The following is a 16,034-nucleotide window of genomic DNA, read 5'->3' as shown; positions in this document are numbered from 1 at the left end:
ACATGAAGAATCTTTTAAGGTAGTAAAAGAACTTCTCACGAGCGCTAACGTACTTCAACATTAGGATCCTCGGGCTGAAACTGTCCTTTCTGCTGATTCATCATCGTATGGACTCAGGGCTGTTTTATTACAGCGAAACGGTAACTTTCGTCCAGTAGCCTACGCATCACGAGCGCTAACGAAAACAGAATAAGGTTACGCCCAAATTGAGAAAGAAGCTTTGGCAGTAGCTTGGTCGTGTGAAAAGTTTCGTGAATATTTGATTGGGCTAAAGTTTATTATGGAGACTGATCATAAGCCCCTTATTAGCCTCGTAGGGAAAAAGTATATTGATGAGTTGTCCCCTCGATTGCAAAGGTTAAGAATGCATTTGTTGTGGTATCACTTTGATATAGTTCATGTACCTGGTAAATCTTTGCATGCTGCTAATGCAATCTCCAGATCGCCTTCTCTAAAGTCGCTCTCTGTAATTGAAGTTACTTTGCAACATGAGATTGTGTAACCGAATTCAGCTTGTCCCCATAACTTTTAACGCCTGGGCTACTCTGCACTAGCGGCCTATCGTAGAGACCTGGAGTCACACGACCAAGGTGCTGGCTCCCTTTGTAATAAGATGGAAAGTATGAAAGTGCAAAGAAAACAACGGTTGTTCTAAAACTTGCACAACAATGACATTTCACTATCACTAACGTTCATTAACAAATATATCTTTCGATCTCCCACAAAAACAGTGTTTGCAACCAGCCACCACCAGAGAACTGTCTGGCTTTTCACATTCTTTCTGCCGCCAGCACTTGAACCAATCAACACTGCCCACGTTTGCCACGCAAGCGTGACTGCTCGGGCGTATAAAAACGAGTAAAACAGCGAAATAATAACAAATATATTAGAAAATGTGAGTGTGAAAATAAACAATAAAAACATGCGAGTGAAAATACCTTAAGAAAAGCGTGAAAAACAAAACGAATAATAACGTTTACACCCCCGCGTTAAAAATTGTCCTACTCCGTTAGGACGCTTGATAAAATTCAGTTTGTCCCCGATTTCGCTGTGGCCGGCTGTCGTTCATCGTCGCCGCAGCATTTCTTATATCGGCGTCCAAACCTCGACCAACGTCCAACAATGGCCGAGTAGGCAACCCTGTATCCTGTGCAGTGGGTGCGTCCGTGCGTGTTTGGCTTTGCGGTGTGTATATTGCAAGATTGTCAGTGTCGTGCAGCACGAGCTCATACCACTGCGTGTTTTGGCATTCTGTTTTATGAAAGGGCAGGTTCGCCTTTTTCAAGCGGTTGAAATGTACTCGCTGCTGTTTCCCATCTTCTCCTTCAATAAGGTAATTCACCAAGCCGTGTTGTTCAATAACTGTGAAAGGGCCTTTGTATGGTCTTATGAACTTTCGGCATTCGCCTGGTGGAACGACCGGGTTCTCCAACAGAACGATATCACCTTCCTTGATTTAGTCCCCATGTTGTCGTCTATTGTATTGCTTCTGCATTTGAACGCGTTGAGTTGTCAGGGATTCTCTGGCTACTTCCTCAGCCAGCCCCAAACTGGCTCGTAGCCCGTCAAATAAACGAGCGGAGTCGTTGGCACTTCGTGATCTGGGGAAATTAGATCCGCGGGTAGGCGCCAACTGCTTAAACTTGATTTCGATGAAAATTAACAAATAAAACACACTAGTACAGTTTGAACTATGATTCTAAACTTTGCGTATCAGTGTTGCATGTAGTGATGTGTTGCGCCGGATCCGGGTACCCGGCCGGATATTGACAAATTTTCAATACCAGGACCCGGCCGGATAATACACTTAATTTTACCGGATAGTTGGGAAAGCATTTTTGTCGTAAAAGCAAACAATTCGCAAATTACTCGTTTTGGGACCCAGTCTGTGATATTCGCCGACGTAAGATTTTTCTGTTGTTTGTTATGAAGGATTTTCGTGACGTGTTGTACCATATTAATAATTGCCCATGTTTATTTGTTCCACTCATGGTAACCTAACCTTAACGTAGCATTCTGTTTGGCAATCATACATTTTTGCCATACCGATAAAATACACGAATCGGTGTTAACAAAATGCCGGATCCAAATTATCCGGCCGGATTTGATGATAACTATCCGGATCCGGCCAGATAATTTGAAACTGGGAACATCACTAGTTGCATGCAGTAAAGAAGTTTCGCAAAAAACCTTTGCAAAATTCCGCCGAAACCGAATAATTATAAAAACCTCGGTATCGGCCGAATAAATTCGGCAAACCGAAATTTCGGTGCACCCCTAGTTTGTGGCACATCAAAATCATCATTTTCCGATTCTTGCTTAATTCCTCAAATTCATGCAACTTGGAAATGCATGCTTGTTTTTTGGGAGAGATAATTTATGTATTTGTCAAACATTTTTCTCGTTAAACCTAATGATAATTTTCGGTGGATTAACAACAGACTGGGAATTATTGATATACCATCACATGCAAATTTATGAAACAAGGTATCGGGTGCTCTAATCGTTAAAAAAGTTTTCAAAAAGTATTTAATGGTGCAATCATATTAAAGAACAGTTCCCAGTATCGTAATGCTATTGTTTAACACGCAATTGCTTTGTCCCGACACCAACGAACGAACATTCATCATTCATGCTAGATGAAATAAGTAGCGCTCCGTCCAACTCATTGATCATTCTGCACCAATCTTGCCATAACTTTTAACACTAACGTCATTTTTTAAAGTAGTGTTTCTTTTTCTTGAACCCAATTAACTGCACTCTCTCTGGCTATATATTCCATTCAAATTCATCATGTAACCAGAGAGAGAGAGAGAGACACAGAGACAAGGCAAAAGGGGTTGATTGTCGCCTAGCCATACGAGCTATTGTTTGGGACCAGTTTCTATGCGATGTTTGTAAGTTGTCGATGTGTTTTGTTGTTTTAATGAATTAAATTGGAGGGTAAATCTTAAAGGTCTGCAGACTTTGTTTAAACAGTAGAGCAGAAGTCATATTTTGTACTACGTTCCCAGGAAGTTTAGTGCAAATTTGGTGACCCCGACGTGATACTTGAACACGCAAATTAACCTTGTGATTAATAATCTGCGCATTTTATTAAATTAACTGAATGGGTAATTTTCTGTGTCTAAAAATTATCGATTGTACGAACCAAAGATATTTAGCCATGTTTCGCCGTTTTCCATCAAGGACAAAGACCGGAACAAGCATTTCAAACAAAAGAAAATGCCAAACTGCTTTTTAGCATGTTTTGTCAAATGTGTAACCGTTTTTATAGTTTAAGCCAGAGGTGTGCAACATACGGCCCGCGGTACCTATTTACGTGGCCCGACTCAAGATGCCCTAAGTATTCGAGTACTTTTCACTATTAGATCGTGGCATTTTTGACTTTGCATTACGCCACACAGTATTAATTAAATTTAGTCCACTGTGATGACTCCCCCATTGTTGCGACATAGTTCGCATTCTGGAAACATAGTTTTTGACAATGATTCGTTAGCACATGATCTTACTTTATGGGTGCAAGGTGTTGATGTCAATATTTATTCTACTAAAATCTTGATAAAGGTAAAATGTCGGTCAGTAAGAAAAGAAAGGTTGATTATGAAAGGCGGAAGTTCAACAATGAGTGGTCTATAAATTACTTCGTTGTTCAACACAATCAAGATGTAAGCGACACTATGAGCAAACAGCAACAAGTATTTCATGTTTACAAGAAAGACATTGAGCTTGTAACGAAACTGAGCCTTAAGATATCTGAAGCAATTGCTGAAAAAGGAAAGCCGTATAGTGATGGTGAATTCGTCAAGAATTGTTTAGAGATATTCATTGAAAATGTGTCTCCGGAAAAGAAATATTTAGTAGAGCAAACAAGTCTGTCCCGGTTTACAGTGGCTCGCCGAATAGATCGTAGTTTCCCTAAAGGAGAGGATAAGGAAATGCTCTGCTTTTAGTGTCGCTTTGTACGAGAGTACAGACTTGAACAATACTGCTCAGCTAGTTGTTTTCATACGAGGAGTGACAGAAAGTTTCGAAGTAGTTGAAGAATTTGGCAAGTATGAAATCAACAACAACTGGTCAAGATATTTGCGATGAGGCAATAAAAGTTATGAAAGATTCTTCTAAGTTGGTTGGTATTACCACTGATGGTGCGCCATCAATGGTGGGAAAAAACAATGGATTTGTCAAAAGATTTTTGGATGCCATTCAAACTGAAGATGTTTTAGTGACCCATTGTATCATCCATCAGGAAAACTTGTGCTCAAAAGTACTGGATTTTGGTGACATCATGAAAAATGTTGTTTCGTGTGTAAATTACATTCGAGCGCGAGGATTAAATCATCGGCAGTTTAAGTCGTTTCTACAAGCGCTTAACTCTGATTACCAGCAAAAACGTTATTTACCTTGTCAGACACCAAATAAGTTCCATTATGAACTTAATTATTCAACAAGACCGTATCTGCTGTATAGGTGTTGTAGAAAATGACAGTATTGAATACTTTGCAGGGTATACAATAAAAAAATGCTTCACTTAATTTTCCTGATATTGTTACATTGCAAATATTTTGTGCACCGACAGTCCTTATGCTCTAATAATCGCATATGGGGGCTTACAATATTTAAAATATCCCCCTTAGTCATGTATGTACTTGCTACACAATCTTAAACCCCAACTAATGTCAATTTTAGCTGCGTTTTCTCCAACTTTTTGGATAGTGTGTACTTTCATAATTTTGTGAAAAAAAGAACTTGCTGCCCAGTGTAATCCAGAAGATGATATTGTAAAATCAAAACTAGTATATTATGTCAGTTTATTTATTCGCGTTTTGTCACATACTTTTGCAATGTATGTATTTCAGTCTTTTTTTAAAAAATGCAACGCACACTCAAATGGTTTCAGGGCAAAATTAAACAAAAGCTTAACATATTACTGTTTTTTTTTATTGTTAGAGGCTGTTCTTTTGCAACAAACTACAAAACTTGTTGTATTTCAGACTGGCAGCAAAATAAACACAAAAGAATTGTTTTCTGTTTGGGAATGGATTATTATCTAAACCTGGCAGAAGAGTACCACATATTCTCACTGTAAATTTTAGATGTAAACCTTATCTCGTCAGAAACAGTCAAGCTAATATCCAACCTCTGTCAAAAAAAGCTGTGTATACACAATGCACATTTTTTGGCAATTATTTTTCTAGTAGCAATGTGGGCTATGCCACTTGCATGACATCGGGGATAGTGGATCTTCTCCCATGACTTTTTCCAAAAAACGCTTCTAAGACGTCCTGAGACACACTCTAGTAGAGCCCATGTGCAGTAGACGCTTCGTTAAATCAACTAAATTTCTTAACATTATTCTGTAATGTTTATGACCATTCTTGTACTTTTAACAAACGCTAATATTTTGATAATTAAGAAAGTCTTGCACTAACCAACTTAGCCTTCAATCTTCTACCAACCTTTATTGGTTTTTGAGGGCCACAATTCACAATATTAAACCAATTCTCAACAAAATCTGTTGACAAACGTCACATGAAAACTGTACACAATAATTAGTGTTTGGATATGAGTAATATATATTTCGAAGATGTCACCTTGCGAAAAGCAGAACAAACTCAGATGTTCCAGTTGCAGATGGTAAAGTCTTCAAACATTGCCCAACTTTTCACTTGAAAAAAATGCATCCACAAAACAAACTAGGCTGCATTACCTTGCTGTAAGGATTTCGGAAAACATTTGCATCATTTAACTTGCATCTCTTTAACAATGGATTTTGTTGTTCAGTTTGGTAAAGCTGCAAAATGTGGGACCAAAATTAGGTTTCTGAAGTTTAAGACATACCTTTATGAGATGGATCTGAGCACAGAAATAAGGGTTCGGGACTGTAAATGCCTTGTTCAAGGGTGTTGGTGAGTTTCCCAAAAGCTTCATAAATTTTCGATTTGTGGCATGACCATCACATACCACAGCGTGAATATTCACATTTCTAGACTCGCATTCCCACAACAACAAAGCTAAGACTGAAGCACTTGTGGATTTGGTTGGGTACCATGCCAGTGGAACAGAAATTTCTCTTTCAATGGATCTTACGTAGAACACTACACACAAGTTTCTACTTGTTTAACACTTAACTTTTTAAAAAGACGTAAGTGAGTGGATAGGCACGCTGGGTGTTTGTTGTTTTATGGTCTTGCCATAATCGACAAATCCCACAAGTTTTCCTTGGTGCACAACAATATTTTCCCTCACTGCAAAAAGTTATGCGAGGTAGGGATAAATAACAGAAATATCACAACTTGTTTCAAACATTTTTGCAGTAACATAAACTTTAAGCCTACATTTCATTTCATCGACAGTAATATAGGCAGCAAGCTTTGGGAACTTGCCACTGCCTAAAACACGCTCCATTTCCTTTAAAGCTTGCTTTCTGCAAATGAATCTCTTATTGTCATGTGTTAATCATTGGTACACCTCACCTATATAAACTAATTGTGCTGCTGGGGATCGACTGAATAATTCAATTGGCCATCACAACTTTAGCAATGTCTAACCATGCATCTCTGATCAAAGCATCACTCCTCTGGATTGTTCCTGGACAGTAATTTCCTAATTTTGCAGAAACAAATATTTGACAAGCAGTTTATCATCAGTAGAGTGTAAAACTTATGTCACACTAACAGATAGATCAATTAGGTGATCTGTAAATATGTTCTATGCAAACTTTCGAGTTTATCCGCTGCGGAATGGGATGACAATGTAATTGCGCATCATCTGACTGCACACCAGAGCAACAATGTAAACATTCTAAATCATTTAAAACATAAAACAGTACATTAAGATGTACTATATACATACCCAGGACCCAATAAAGTATGTCTGTTTGAGAATTGACCTGGGAAATAGTATGAATTTCAATCCTCCATCCCCATAAAGTAACACTCCTTATTGCTGCAGTCTGTCAAATATAACTCTGCACTGACATTGGAAAACAAACTTACTTGATTTTTGAAACAACGTAATTTAGATCCACAAAAGTGTCCTTATGGAGGTAATGAACCTATTTTTCTAGTATATCAAAGCACTTAGTTCCTTACTTCTATTTGAATAAGTTTTGGTAAATGGAGAAACTGATGATGCCGTTTTAGGCGAAATATATTTTTCTCTCAATAAATCGATCTGAGCTGTCTAAAGATGGCTGTGTTGGGATTTTAATACATTATTACTTCAAACACTAGATTAAAAATCTGCAATACCTTTCATTATCCCTGGCAATTTGTTTGACTTAATATTTCTTTCTTTTGGGAGCTTTTCGTTTCAAGTTTGGATACAAGCTCCAGCTTTCTCCAGCAACCTGCTTTCTTCTTAGTCCAGCTGCATTTAGGCGCAGCGAGTTCCTGGCATTGTTATTAACTGTCTTCACTAAAAAGAAACAAAGCCAAAAGAAATTTTCAACGACGTTTTACCACACAGACAACAAAACCGCACGTAAACAAAAGTCGCACAACAGTTTTAAGATTTAAACTGTGTCGTATAATTTTTTAGACATACCTTTAGCAAATGAGATGGATCTGATGTTTGAAACGAACGCACTGACAGTTTAATCGTTCTCACGCAAGTCAGAAGAAAATGTATCGACTATACGAGACATAGAAAATCCACGTGCACAAAACAGCAAATAATACATACAATGAGGGCAAAATCTGAACAATTGTATTGGAATTGGTTGCTTTCGGTTGGAAATATAATTGCCATGTTTAAAAAAATGTTTTGTATTGTAACTTGTTGTTTGTGGAACTTTTTTCAAGATAATACACAAGCAGACCATAAGGTCTCATCAGTGCAGCTGGTCACCATGACACATGCTAGCTGGTAGACTAGCAGGCGCACACATTTCCACTTTGTGGTACCTTTCGGTCAATCGTCAACATGTTGGGTACCAAACTAGGTACAAATCAACACAGACGAACCACGTGGAGCGCACTATGGCCAAAACAACTGTTTGGGAACCAATTGCGCTATCGGCTCGCTTATAGTACACAAGCATATATTCATTTACTCTAGATTTTCGTGTTGACGGGTAATGAAGCATGACATTTTTTGTATTAGACGAAACTCCACGGTGCTGTGAGGATTTGCCTGTACGTTGTATCAACATATTGAAGGAAGTCAAATTCACCTTTTCAACGCATTATCCAATGCATATATGTTCATGCATGCAGGTAAGACGTAAAGAGTATTCACATGCAGAACAGTTGCCTACACCTAAAACTGTGGTTTCCTGATAGCCGTGACAAAGCTGGTGTTTAACGCTGGGCGTGGCAACGCTGGGCCACCTACATAAATTTATTTTCAAAACAAAAATTCATTCACAAATGAAATTAAAAATGCTTTTCAAAATGAAAATGCATTACATAATGAAAATAAAATTACCTTTCATAATAAAAATGAAATGCAAATTCATATCAAAACAGAAAAAAAATGTTGATCAAAATTAATTTATATTCAATGAAAACTCGTGGCAACGATGGGCCACCAAACAAGTGTTCGCTTATTTCTGCTACAATTTCTATACCGAAGCCGCACTCTGTAGAGTATTTTGTATTTCGTCTGTTTTTAAAATATATTTTGCAAATTATCTACTGCTGAAACATTGATTTGTATATGGTGGTGCAAGACCACTTCCTATAGACCACTACAGATTTGTTATTAGTAAGAACAGTTCATAAACGATTCCACCGCAATTATACTAGTCGAGGATACAGATAAAATCGCATTGTTACGTAATATAGGGTTTGCTTTTCGTTAAACTGGACATGCACATAAGCAGCTAAAAAGTCTTGTTTTCGCGGGAGTTGTTCGATATTTGGATAAATGTCCGAAAAATTTTTTAACCACATCCAACGACTTCATCAATTAGGTACCGGAACCGTAAACCCCTCATATATTTTTCTAGATCCGCCATTGGCTATTGTATCGAGATTGTCAGATGTTTATTTAAAATCATTTGGCGGCGAGACCATTATCTGATGCGTTCATGTATCATAACTTCAATTAGACGAACTTTTGTTTGTTAAGAAAAAAATCTTAGTGTTATGCTTGTTAAAAGGTTGCTAAGCACTGGTATACGATCGTAAAACTTGACACACCCCCAAAAAATTAACGTTGCATATAATTTACCTGCAAAATATGAATTTACACACTTAGTCCGAAAACTTGATTTTCTTGTTCCAGCAAGTTAACTTTAAAGTATCGTGACAGTTAGGAAAGGACATTGAAATAATATGTTGGTACATGAGATTTGTGGTGAAGAAATACTGGACCCAAAAATATCGTATTTTTTCTGTAACAAAAACCCGACCAAGGTTGTAGGTTTCATCAAAACATAGTACGGATTGTCCTGTCCAGCAAAATCCTTTTGAGCCATACTTACAACTTCAAGCAACTTGTTTGGATAACTATTGCCGTGAGTGTAGGTAGAGGCGATTTTTCACTTTTTCGTAGTACATCTTGTTTTTAACAGGTCACTGCTTTGAACTACATTCGACTCCTACTAACTTCTGCCTCGTGCAATTCTTGGAAACTTGTCTTACTATAACCCTGCAACAATTCTGCCGTCTCCGAAGTATGTGTTAAAGATTAAGGTGGTTTTGCGCGTTATATCGTCAACATTACACTTGCTGACATCAATATATGGTGTGTCTGGAATGCTGCCTTGCTGACATCAATATATGGTATGTCTGTTTAGGTTTCTCGGCTAAATTGTCGTTACTGTGAGTTACCATTATTACGAGAGAATATCGGCAATTCGTCTTCATGTTCCAATCTCACATGCCTTTGTCGGCTTCTCCGTCGCTAATTTCAATTAAGGATTTGTAGGTTGAGTGACTGTGAAAGTGGTTGGGCAGCCACATCCCTGGTGGTTTGCAAAGAAAACTCAACACAATCTTGGTCCACATAATAGCACAAGCCAGTTTGTCATTTATGTAAATCAAGGGGATTTACTGTTTTGTAACAATGCATGAACGTACTACAAGGATGGATATTTTTTAGAGAATTGATGATTTTCAAGGAAGTGGCGCTATTTTGGACGGAGATGCTGCCATTATAGGAGATACAGCTGGGTTTCATGCAAGAGTGTGATCTGTAAGTGATACACCTATTACTTTTACACACTACCCCGTTTACATGACGGTTTAAGACAGCTTCGAAGCTGACTCGCCGATCCGACTCTCTCGTTTTCGGCGAAGAGAAAAAGGCAAGCGTCTTAAGCCGTCTCGGCCTTCGATCTAACGCGGAGAGTGGTTTACGGGACAGCTTAAAGCGACTAAGTCAGCTTAACGCATTGCAAAGTAGTTAACAAGGGGCGAGTGTCTTTAATGTAATTTTTGTTTAGTATTTCATGAGTTACAAGTATGTATAGGATAATGAATGTAGCATAGTATAGTGAAATTGCTATGAGTATAAAAAACACATCAGGTGTTGAAGAGTAAATAACAAGGAAGGTACGCCAAATTTTTATACACTTGTTGATTTAGACAACGTAGCTAGGAAAACATTATAGTTCACCGTTTAGCTGCTAGACTTTCTGGCGCCTGCCAGATGCAAGGGCGGTAATTAAAAAAACGCACCTCCCAGTGGGAGGCGGATGTCTGCAGTCTTGGTCTACAAAAAAATTACGTTTACAGTACATTGCACTATACAGTTGTTTTACCAAAATGCAGTTATGGTAGCGGACTGGCGCTGGCGGTACAGTTTGTTGTTCAGGGCAATTTTGTAAGGTGATTTTTAAACCTTTCAAGAAGGCTACTGCAATGCGTTTTGATTGTTACTTCCACAACATTTATGATATAGACATTTGTGCTGCTTTAGTTAACAGGAACTGTTGCATTTATTTTGCAGATCAGTAACATACATAATGAGTAAAAAAGTAAGATCGGGTGCATGGAGTGATGAGGAAACATTTCTTTTAATTGATCTTATTGCCGAAAAGAACATTATAGAAAAAATAGATGGCAGCAAAGGTAGAAATCAGCAGTTCTACAAAAACATTGCTGAAGAATTTCGATAAAGAGGAATCATTAGAGATTGGTTGGTGCACTTTCGACATTTCAAAAAATATTCAAGTATTTATTGTTTTTATGAAGTAAGAATGAGTTGGAATTATTGTTTGAAATGTTTTAGCCTTGCTGCTGACATTTTCCATTAATATTGCATGTTATTTTTTGGAAATATAGGAAACAAGTGTCCACAAAGTGGAAAAATCTAAAAAACCACTATTATGCCATGCTGAAGGACACTTCAAAATCAGGAGCTGCAGCTTCCTCTTGGCCCTATTATGAGAAATTAAATGCTTTACTTTCAGGCAGACCAAGGACAAAAGTAAGACAAGTTAGAAACTGCATGAAGGCCCACAATAAATATGTGCTGTTTGATTGCATAAATATGTGAATGGGACTTATGCTAATTTCCACAGGCCATTTTACTAAACAGTATTGTTTTCATTGTTTAGGTTAATACCATAGTGTTGTGAAATAAAAATTTTTTAGGCAGTTGAAGGTGAATCCAGCATGGTGGACACAATGGCCCAACAATTCGGTAAGAGTCTTTTTGGTTGAACATATGTGCATTTTTGTTCACTGCAAATCTTTTGAAGGTGATATTGAATCTCCAACAGGAGAAAGTGAATGTAAGTATACTTTCATTGTTAGTCAATTTACAATGCAAGCAGCGAGCATTATGTTAAATTCCCCATGTTTTAAAATTATTTGTATTAATGTCTCACAATTTTTGGTGATGTAGCATTGGAAGTAGAAGAACCTGCTGCACAGCTTGATACAGAGGATCAAGATGTGCCAAGCACCTCCACTGGCAGAAAACGAAAAAGAGGTATGGTGCTAGATACATTCTGAAAACATATAGTGTGCAATTGAATTTAATTTTTATTTACAGATGAACACAGCACAAAAAAAAGAGAAGCAAAGGTACAGCTGTCAATGCATTACATCACATTTGTAAGTGTATGAAATTTTTTTTTAAGGTGATGATGGTTGGGAGAAATTCATTGGCGCATATGTGGAACAATGTGAAAAAGACCGCCAAAGTCGAGAAAGACTGGTGGCCACTATCAACGAAACATTAAAGGAGTCAATGCAGTTCTTGGTTTCCTACCAACAACCAGCAGTGGTTGTACAAATGTCGGATGAGAGTAATCTATCTGGTGCAGGTTCGCCCTCTGGCAGAGGCACTCCCTCTGGCACAGACACTCCAGTCACTGCACTGTATTTTCTTTGCATTTCATGCGTATTTTAATATTTGAAACGAATAATACACAACAACACATTTAAGAAAAACGAAATGACTGTCGTAGGGGCTGTGTTTCATACAGGTGATTAACAATGGCTTGTCTCACTTTGTCCTAATGGGTTTGTAGGAGGTTGTGGAAATTTGCTACCAGAGATATTTTGCTGGGGAATTGCAGTATTTCTGGTCTCACAAAAATTGTGCAGAACACAGCATGTGGATATGACATAAGGTGCCATGCTAATGGACACATCCAATTTTTTGGCCAGTATACGCCAGCGAGCTTTTAATCGTCCAAAAGCATTTTCAACACATATGCGCACACTGCTGTGGTAAGTGTTGAATGATTCCTTTTCTGCTGAGAGTTGAAAACCTATGAAAGGTTTAATCAGCCATGGTAGAAGTGGGTAAGCTGGGTCACCCAATAATAAAAGGGGAATTTCGATGCCATCCAGAAATTTGGGTGCCTGGTTAAAGAAAAGCATATTCAAAAGCAAATTTAACAATTTGTTCATGCTTGAAATACCTTTGGTAACTTGTCAAAATGTTTGAATAATCCGGATTGTCTGAAAACTGTCGCATCGTGTACACTCCCAGGCATTACCACATTTATATCTCGAAATCTTAGAAAAAAGTTTCATTAGTGTTACATAATAACCAAAAAAATGTGTTTGCAGTAATTTACAGGTATTGATCGTCAACCACAGCTTGTAAAACTAGTGACTCCCATCCTTTTCTGTTGGTGTAATCTTTCTTTCCATCTGTTGGGGCAGCCACAGGAATATGGGTTCCATCTATGCATCCCATTACCTTCAACAAAGCATCGAACATTTACTATGTGCTTTAAACCTTTGCTATATAACTTTACCTGTGGAAAGTGATGAACTTCCTCAATGCGTTTCGCTATTTCTTTGGCTTCTTCTTCATTTGGCATTTTTACAAAGATGTGAAGGTGCTTGTTAATTGCCATGCAGAAACTGAAAAGAAAAAGCAGACATTTTATTATAAAAGTTGCATCTTCCAAGAGAAATTGCATTTCTGGAAGAACATACCGTTTCAGACAGTTGCACACTGATGATTTGCTGACACCAAACATGTTTGCAACTGTTCTATATTCTGCAGATGATGCCAACATATAGACTCCAATGGCAGTCCTCTTTTCAACAGAAATAGGTTTCCTTATAGTTATATCATCTAGGAAAATGATGAAGTTATTTTTTGATGCAATCAACAGTTTTGGCCAGACAAATCAACACAGCTAAGTAATAAAAAACTTCACACTACCTGGTTTCATGTCATCATTAACAAGTTCCAACAACTCAAAAAAAGCACTCTTTGTCATCCGAAAATTCTCAATCCATTGAGCATTATTATAATTTACCACATCTCTCTTCCAATACACGCCATACCTGTGAAAAATCATTAAATAATCCCATATAAAATAACATAACGAATTTGCTATCAACGTTTTTTACCTTTGATACATCCATTTTCTTCCACTGCGTCTATCAATCTTGCAAGCTACAAAAGTCAGGCCAGAACAAATTATTTGATATTTGTCTGTTTGTTGTCTTCTGATGACAGAAAGATGTCATGAACAACATCAAATACATATTTAAAAATAAAGAGCAGGGCAAAATTCATACTATTTGTAATCATGCTGGCAGTTTATCTGAGAAAAAAAGCACAATCATGATTTTACTGTGCAACTTAAGTAACAAAACTGTAGACACAACAAAACTTCAGCTAACTTCTTGGTAAAACAACTGTATAGTGCAATGTACTGTAAACGTAATTTTTTTTGTAGACCAAGACTGCAGACATCCGCCTCCCACTGGGAGGTGCGTTTTTTTAATTACCGCCCTTGCATCTGGCAGGCGCCAGAAAGTCTAGCAGCTAAACGGTGAACTAATAGTTCAAAGAACAAGCGGTTCGGTTGAATTCGTGTGAGGGCAAATTGAGAAAGCGTGAAATCGAAAACAGCTTGTCTGCGGCACAGAAATCACCTCTGCTGCATTCGTTGACTGACCATTGCAGCAACTTTGAGCATTAACAATCTTTGCCACAATTCATTTCGATACCTAACCCTAGACAAGCCTCTATCGCCTATTTGTAGTGCAGCAGGGAGAGCACTTAAGATGATCATGTAAATACGTCGTTTTCGCGGGTCGACTTTGAAAATCACGTGACTTTGCTTCGAGTCGACTTGGTCATGTAAACAGGGTTACTGTTTGATTCATCGAGAGGTCCTGGTAGCCAAAAAGATTTCTCCTGATTTAAATGTTGTTGTGCAATTTTTCGCTCACTCGTGAAATGGAATCATGAGTTTAAGCATTTTCTGTCCATTTGTTTGATCAATTTTGGAGAGTCTTTGTCTGGTGAAGGCTTCATAAAAATGCAACTGAATTTTTTTTTGGTTGGGAGAAATCGCCTGTTGATTGGTGCCGGTCTATCATCGTTAAAGTGCATATGACACGGCCATGGCAACTTTGCGTAAAACTAAAGGTACATCTACAATAAACAAATATCCAAAGTTTTTCGGTTCTTCGTCAACTAAAAATTGCGCTTTGGCGAAATTGGCATCACACAATGCGCTCGCGTCGAAAAAGTGCATTGTTTACATAGGAGAAGGCGCCAAAGGCTTATTTGTGCCTAATTATCGGAAGATCAAAGGGTACTTCATTACTCTGTGACCGGGATGGCGTGTTTCTTTGCTCAGTGACATTATGACGTCATTTTGGGTATGATGTCATGCCTTCAACCTCACCCTTATGTTGACTTAAGATTTTTGTGGCGCGAACTCGTAGGCAAATGACGGAATAACTGTGTTGCATAATCAGCTAATTTGATCGTTTTTTCTCGGGCGTTTTTTTATGTTTTGCTGTGAGTGGTGAGCCCCGCCCATTTTATTTGATTTCTTTCTTTTTATCGTTGTTTTCGGCGAGTTTTATGTCTTTTCTGTTTATCTTGTTTGGAGAACTGAAGATCAGAATTGTTCTTCTGACACTTACATTTCTAAAGTTTTATTTAAAACCAACGTTTCGTCTGCCATCTATAGGGAATAGATAACATTGGCACCGCATGTATCTTCACGTGACTAGATGTGTAGCGGGGCGTAACACTCGCAACAAGTTGTTATAAACCGCTGGAAAGTACATAAATTGCTCCTTGTCGTTTACTCAATGGTCGTTCTTGTGAATGTGGAGTGTCTCCAGGAACAGACGTTTTGTGTTATCCTCCCCAAACTTTAGAAACAATTCTGATTAATTAGTATGCCAGCAAAAATAACAATAGAACTGAAGATGTTTAGTAACAAGTGTTGCTGGTTAGGTGGATTTCATGAAGTAAAAACATTTTATTAAAAACCTCTGCCAATTGAGACCTAGGGTTAGTCGCTGATTTTTTTACCCAGTTGCTTGGCACATCACCTACCTCTATCACATCTCTCTTTCCCTACAGCAAAGTTCTTTGCAACATTTGTTAGTTCTAGGAATTCCAGGACTCCTCTAATCATCACCCGGACTTGCAGAGACTCAGACTAAATGAATCTTTTTAGCAGGATTGCGTGTTTGTGAATGGTAGTGACGCGGAGAGATTTTAGGTTACTTTAATATCTCCGCACAATCTTACTGAGCCATCCTTTTTCAACACTGCCTTCGATGGAAACTCGGTGACCAGTGTTACATAAAAGACCATTTATTTCCACAGCATCAATTCAGTTTATTTACATCATA

At 38.0% G+C, this 16,034-nt stretch overlaps 2 protein-coding genes across 2 annotated transcripts; one reads left to right on the top strand and one right to left on the bottom strand.

The window, feature by feature from the left end:
* Window positions 1-10,915: 10,915 nt before the first annotated feature.
* LOC145888463 (zinc finger and SCAN domain-containing protein 20-like) lies at window positions 10,916-12,309 on the top strand. Its single transcript, XM_082979215.1, is given in 6 exon segments — window positions 10,916-11,088; window positions 11,235-11,379; window positions 11,547-11,595; window positions 11,654-11,686; window positions 11,800-11,886; window positions 12,038-12,309. Coding segments are annotated over 6 exon segments (759 nt in total).
* A 375-nt stretch (window positions 12,310-12,684) lies between these two features.
* LOC145888452 (uncharacterized) lies at window positions 12,685-15,996 on the bottom strand. The gene is given in 11 exon segments (XM_082979204.1): window positions 12,685-12,729; window positions 12,732-12,767; window positions 12,827-12,923; window positions 12,986-13,110; window positions 13,169-13,277; window positions 13,353-13,494; window positions 13,585-13,709; window positions 13,776-13,874; window positions 14,607-14,685; window positions 15,733-15,838; window positions 15,931-15,996. Coding segments are annotated over 11 exon segments (1,029 nt in total).
* Window positions 15,997-16,034: the final 38 nt, after the last annotated feature.

The sequence above is a fragment of the Ascidia mentula genome, chromosome 1, assembly GCF_947561715.1.
Source record: "Ascidia mentula chromosome 1, kaAscMent1.1, whole genome shotgun sequence".
In the NCBI taxonomy this organism is placed as follows: Eukaryota; Metazoa; Chordata; class Ascidiacea; order Phlebobranchia; family Ascidiidae; genus Ascidia; species Ascidia mentula.
The sequence above is the reverse complement of the archived record's forward strand: the minus strand, read 5'-3'. Positions and strand labels throughout refer to the sequence as shown.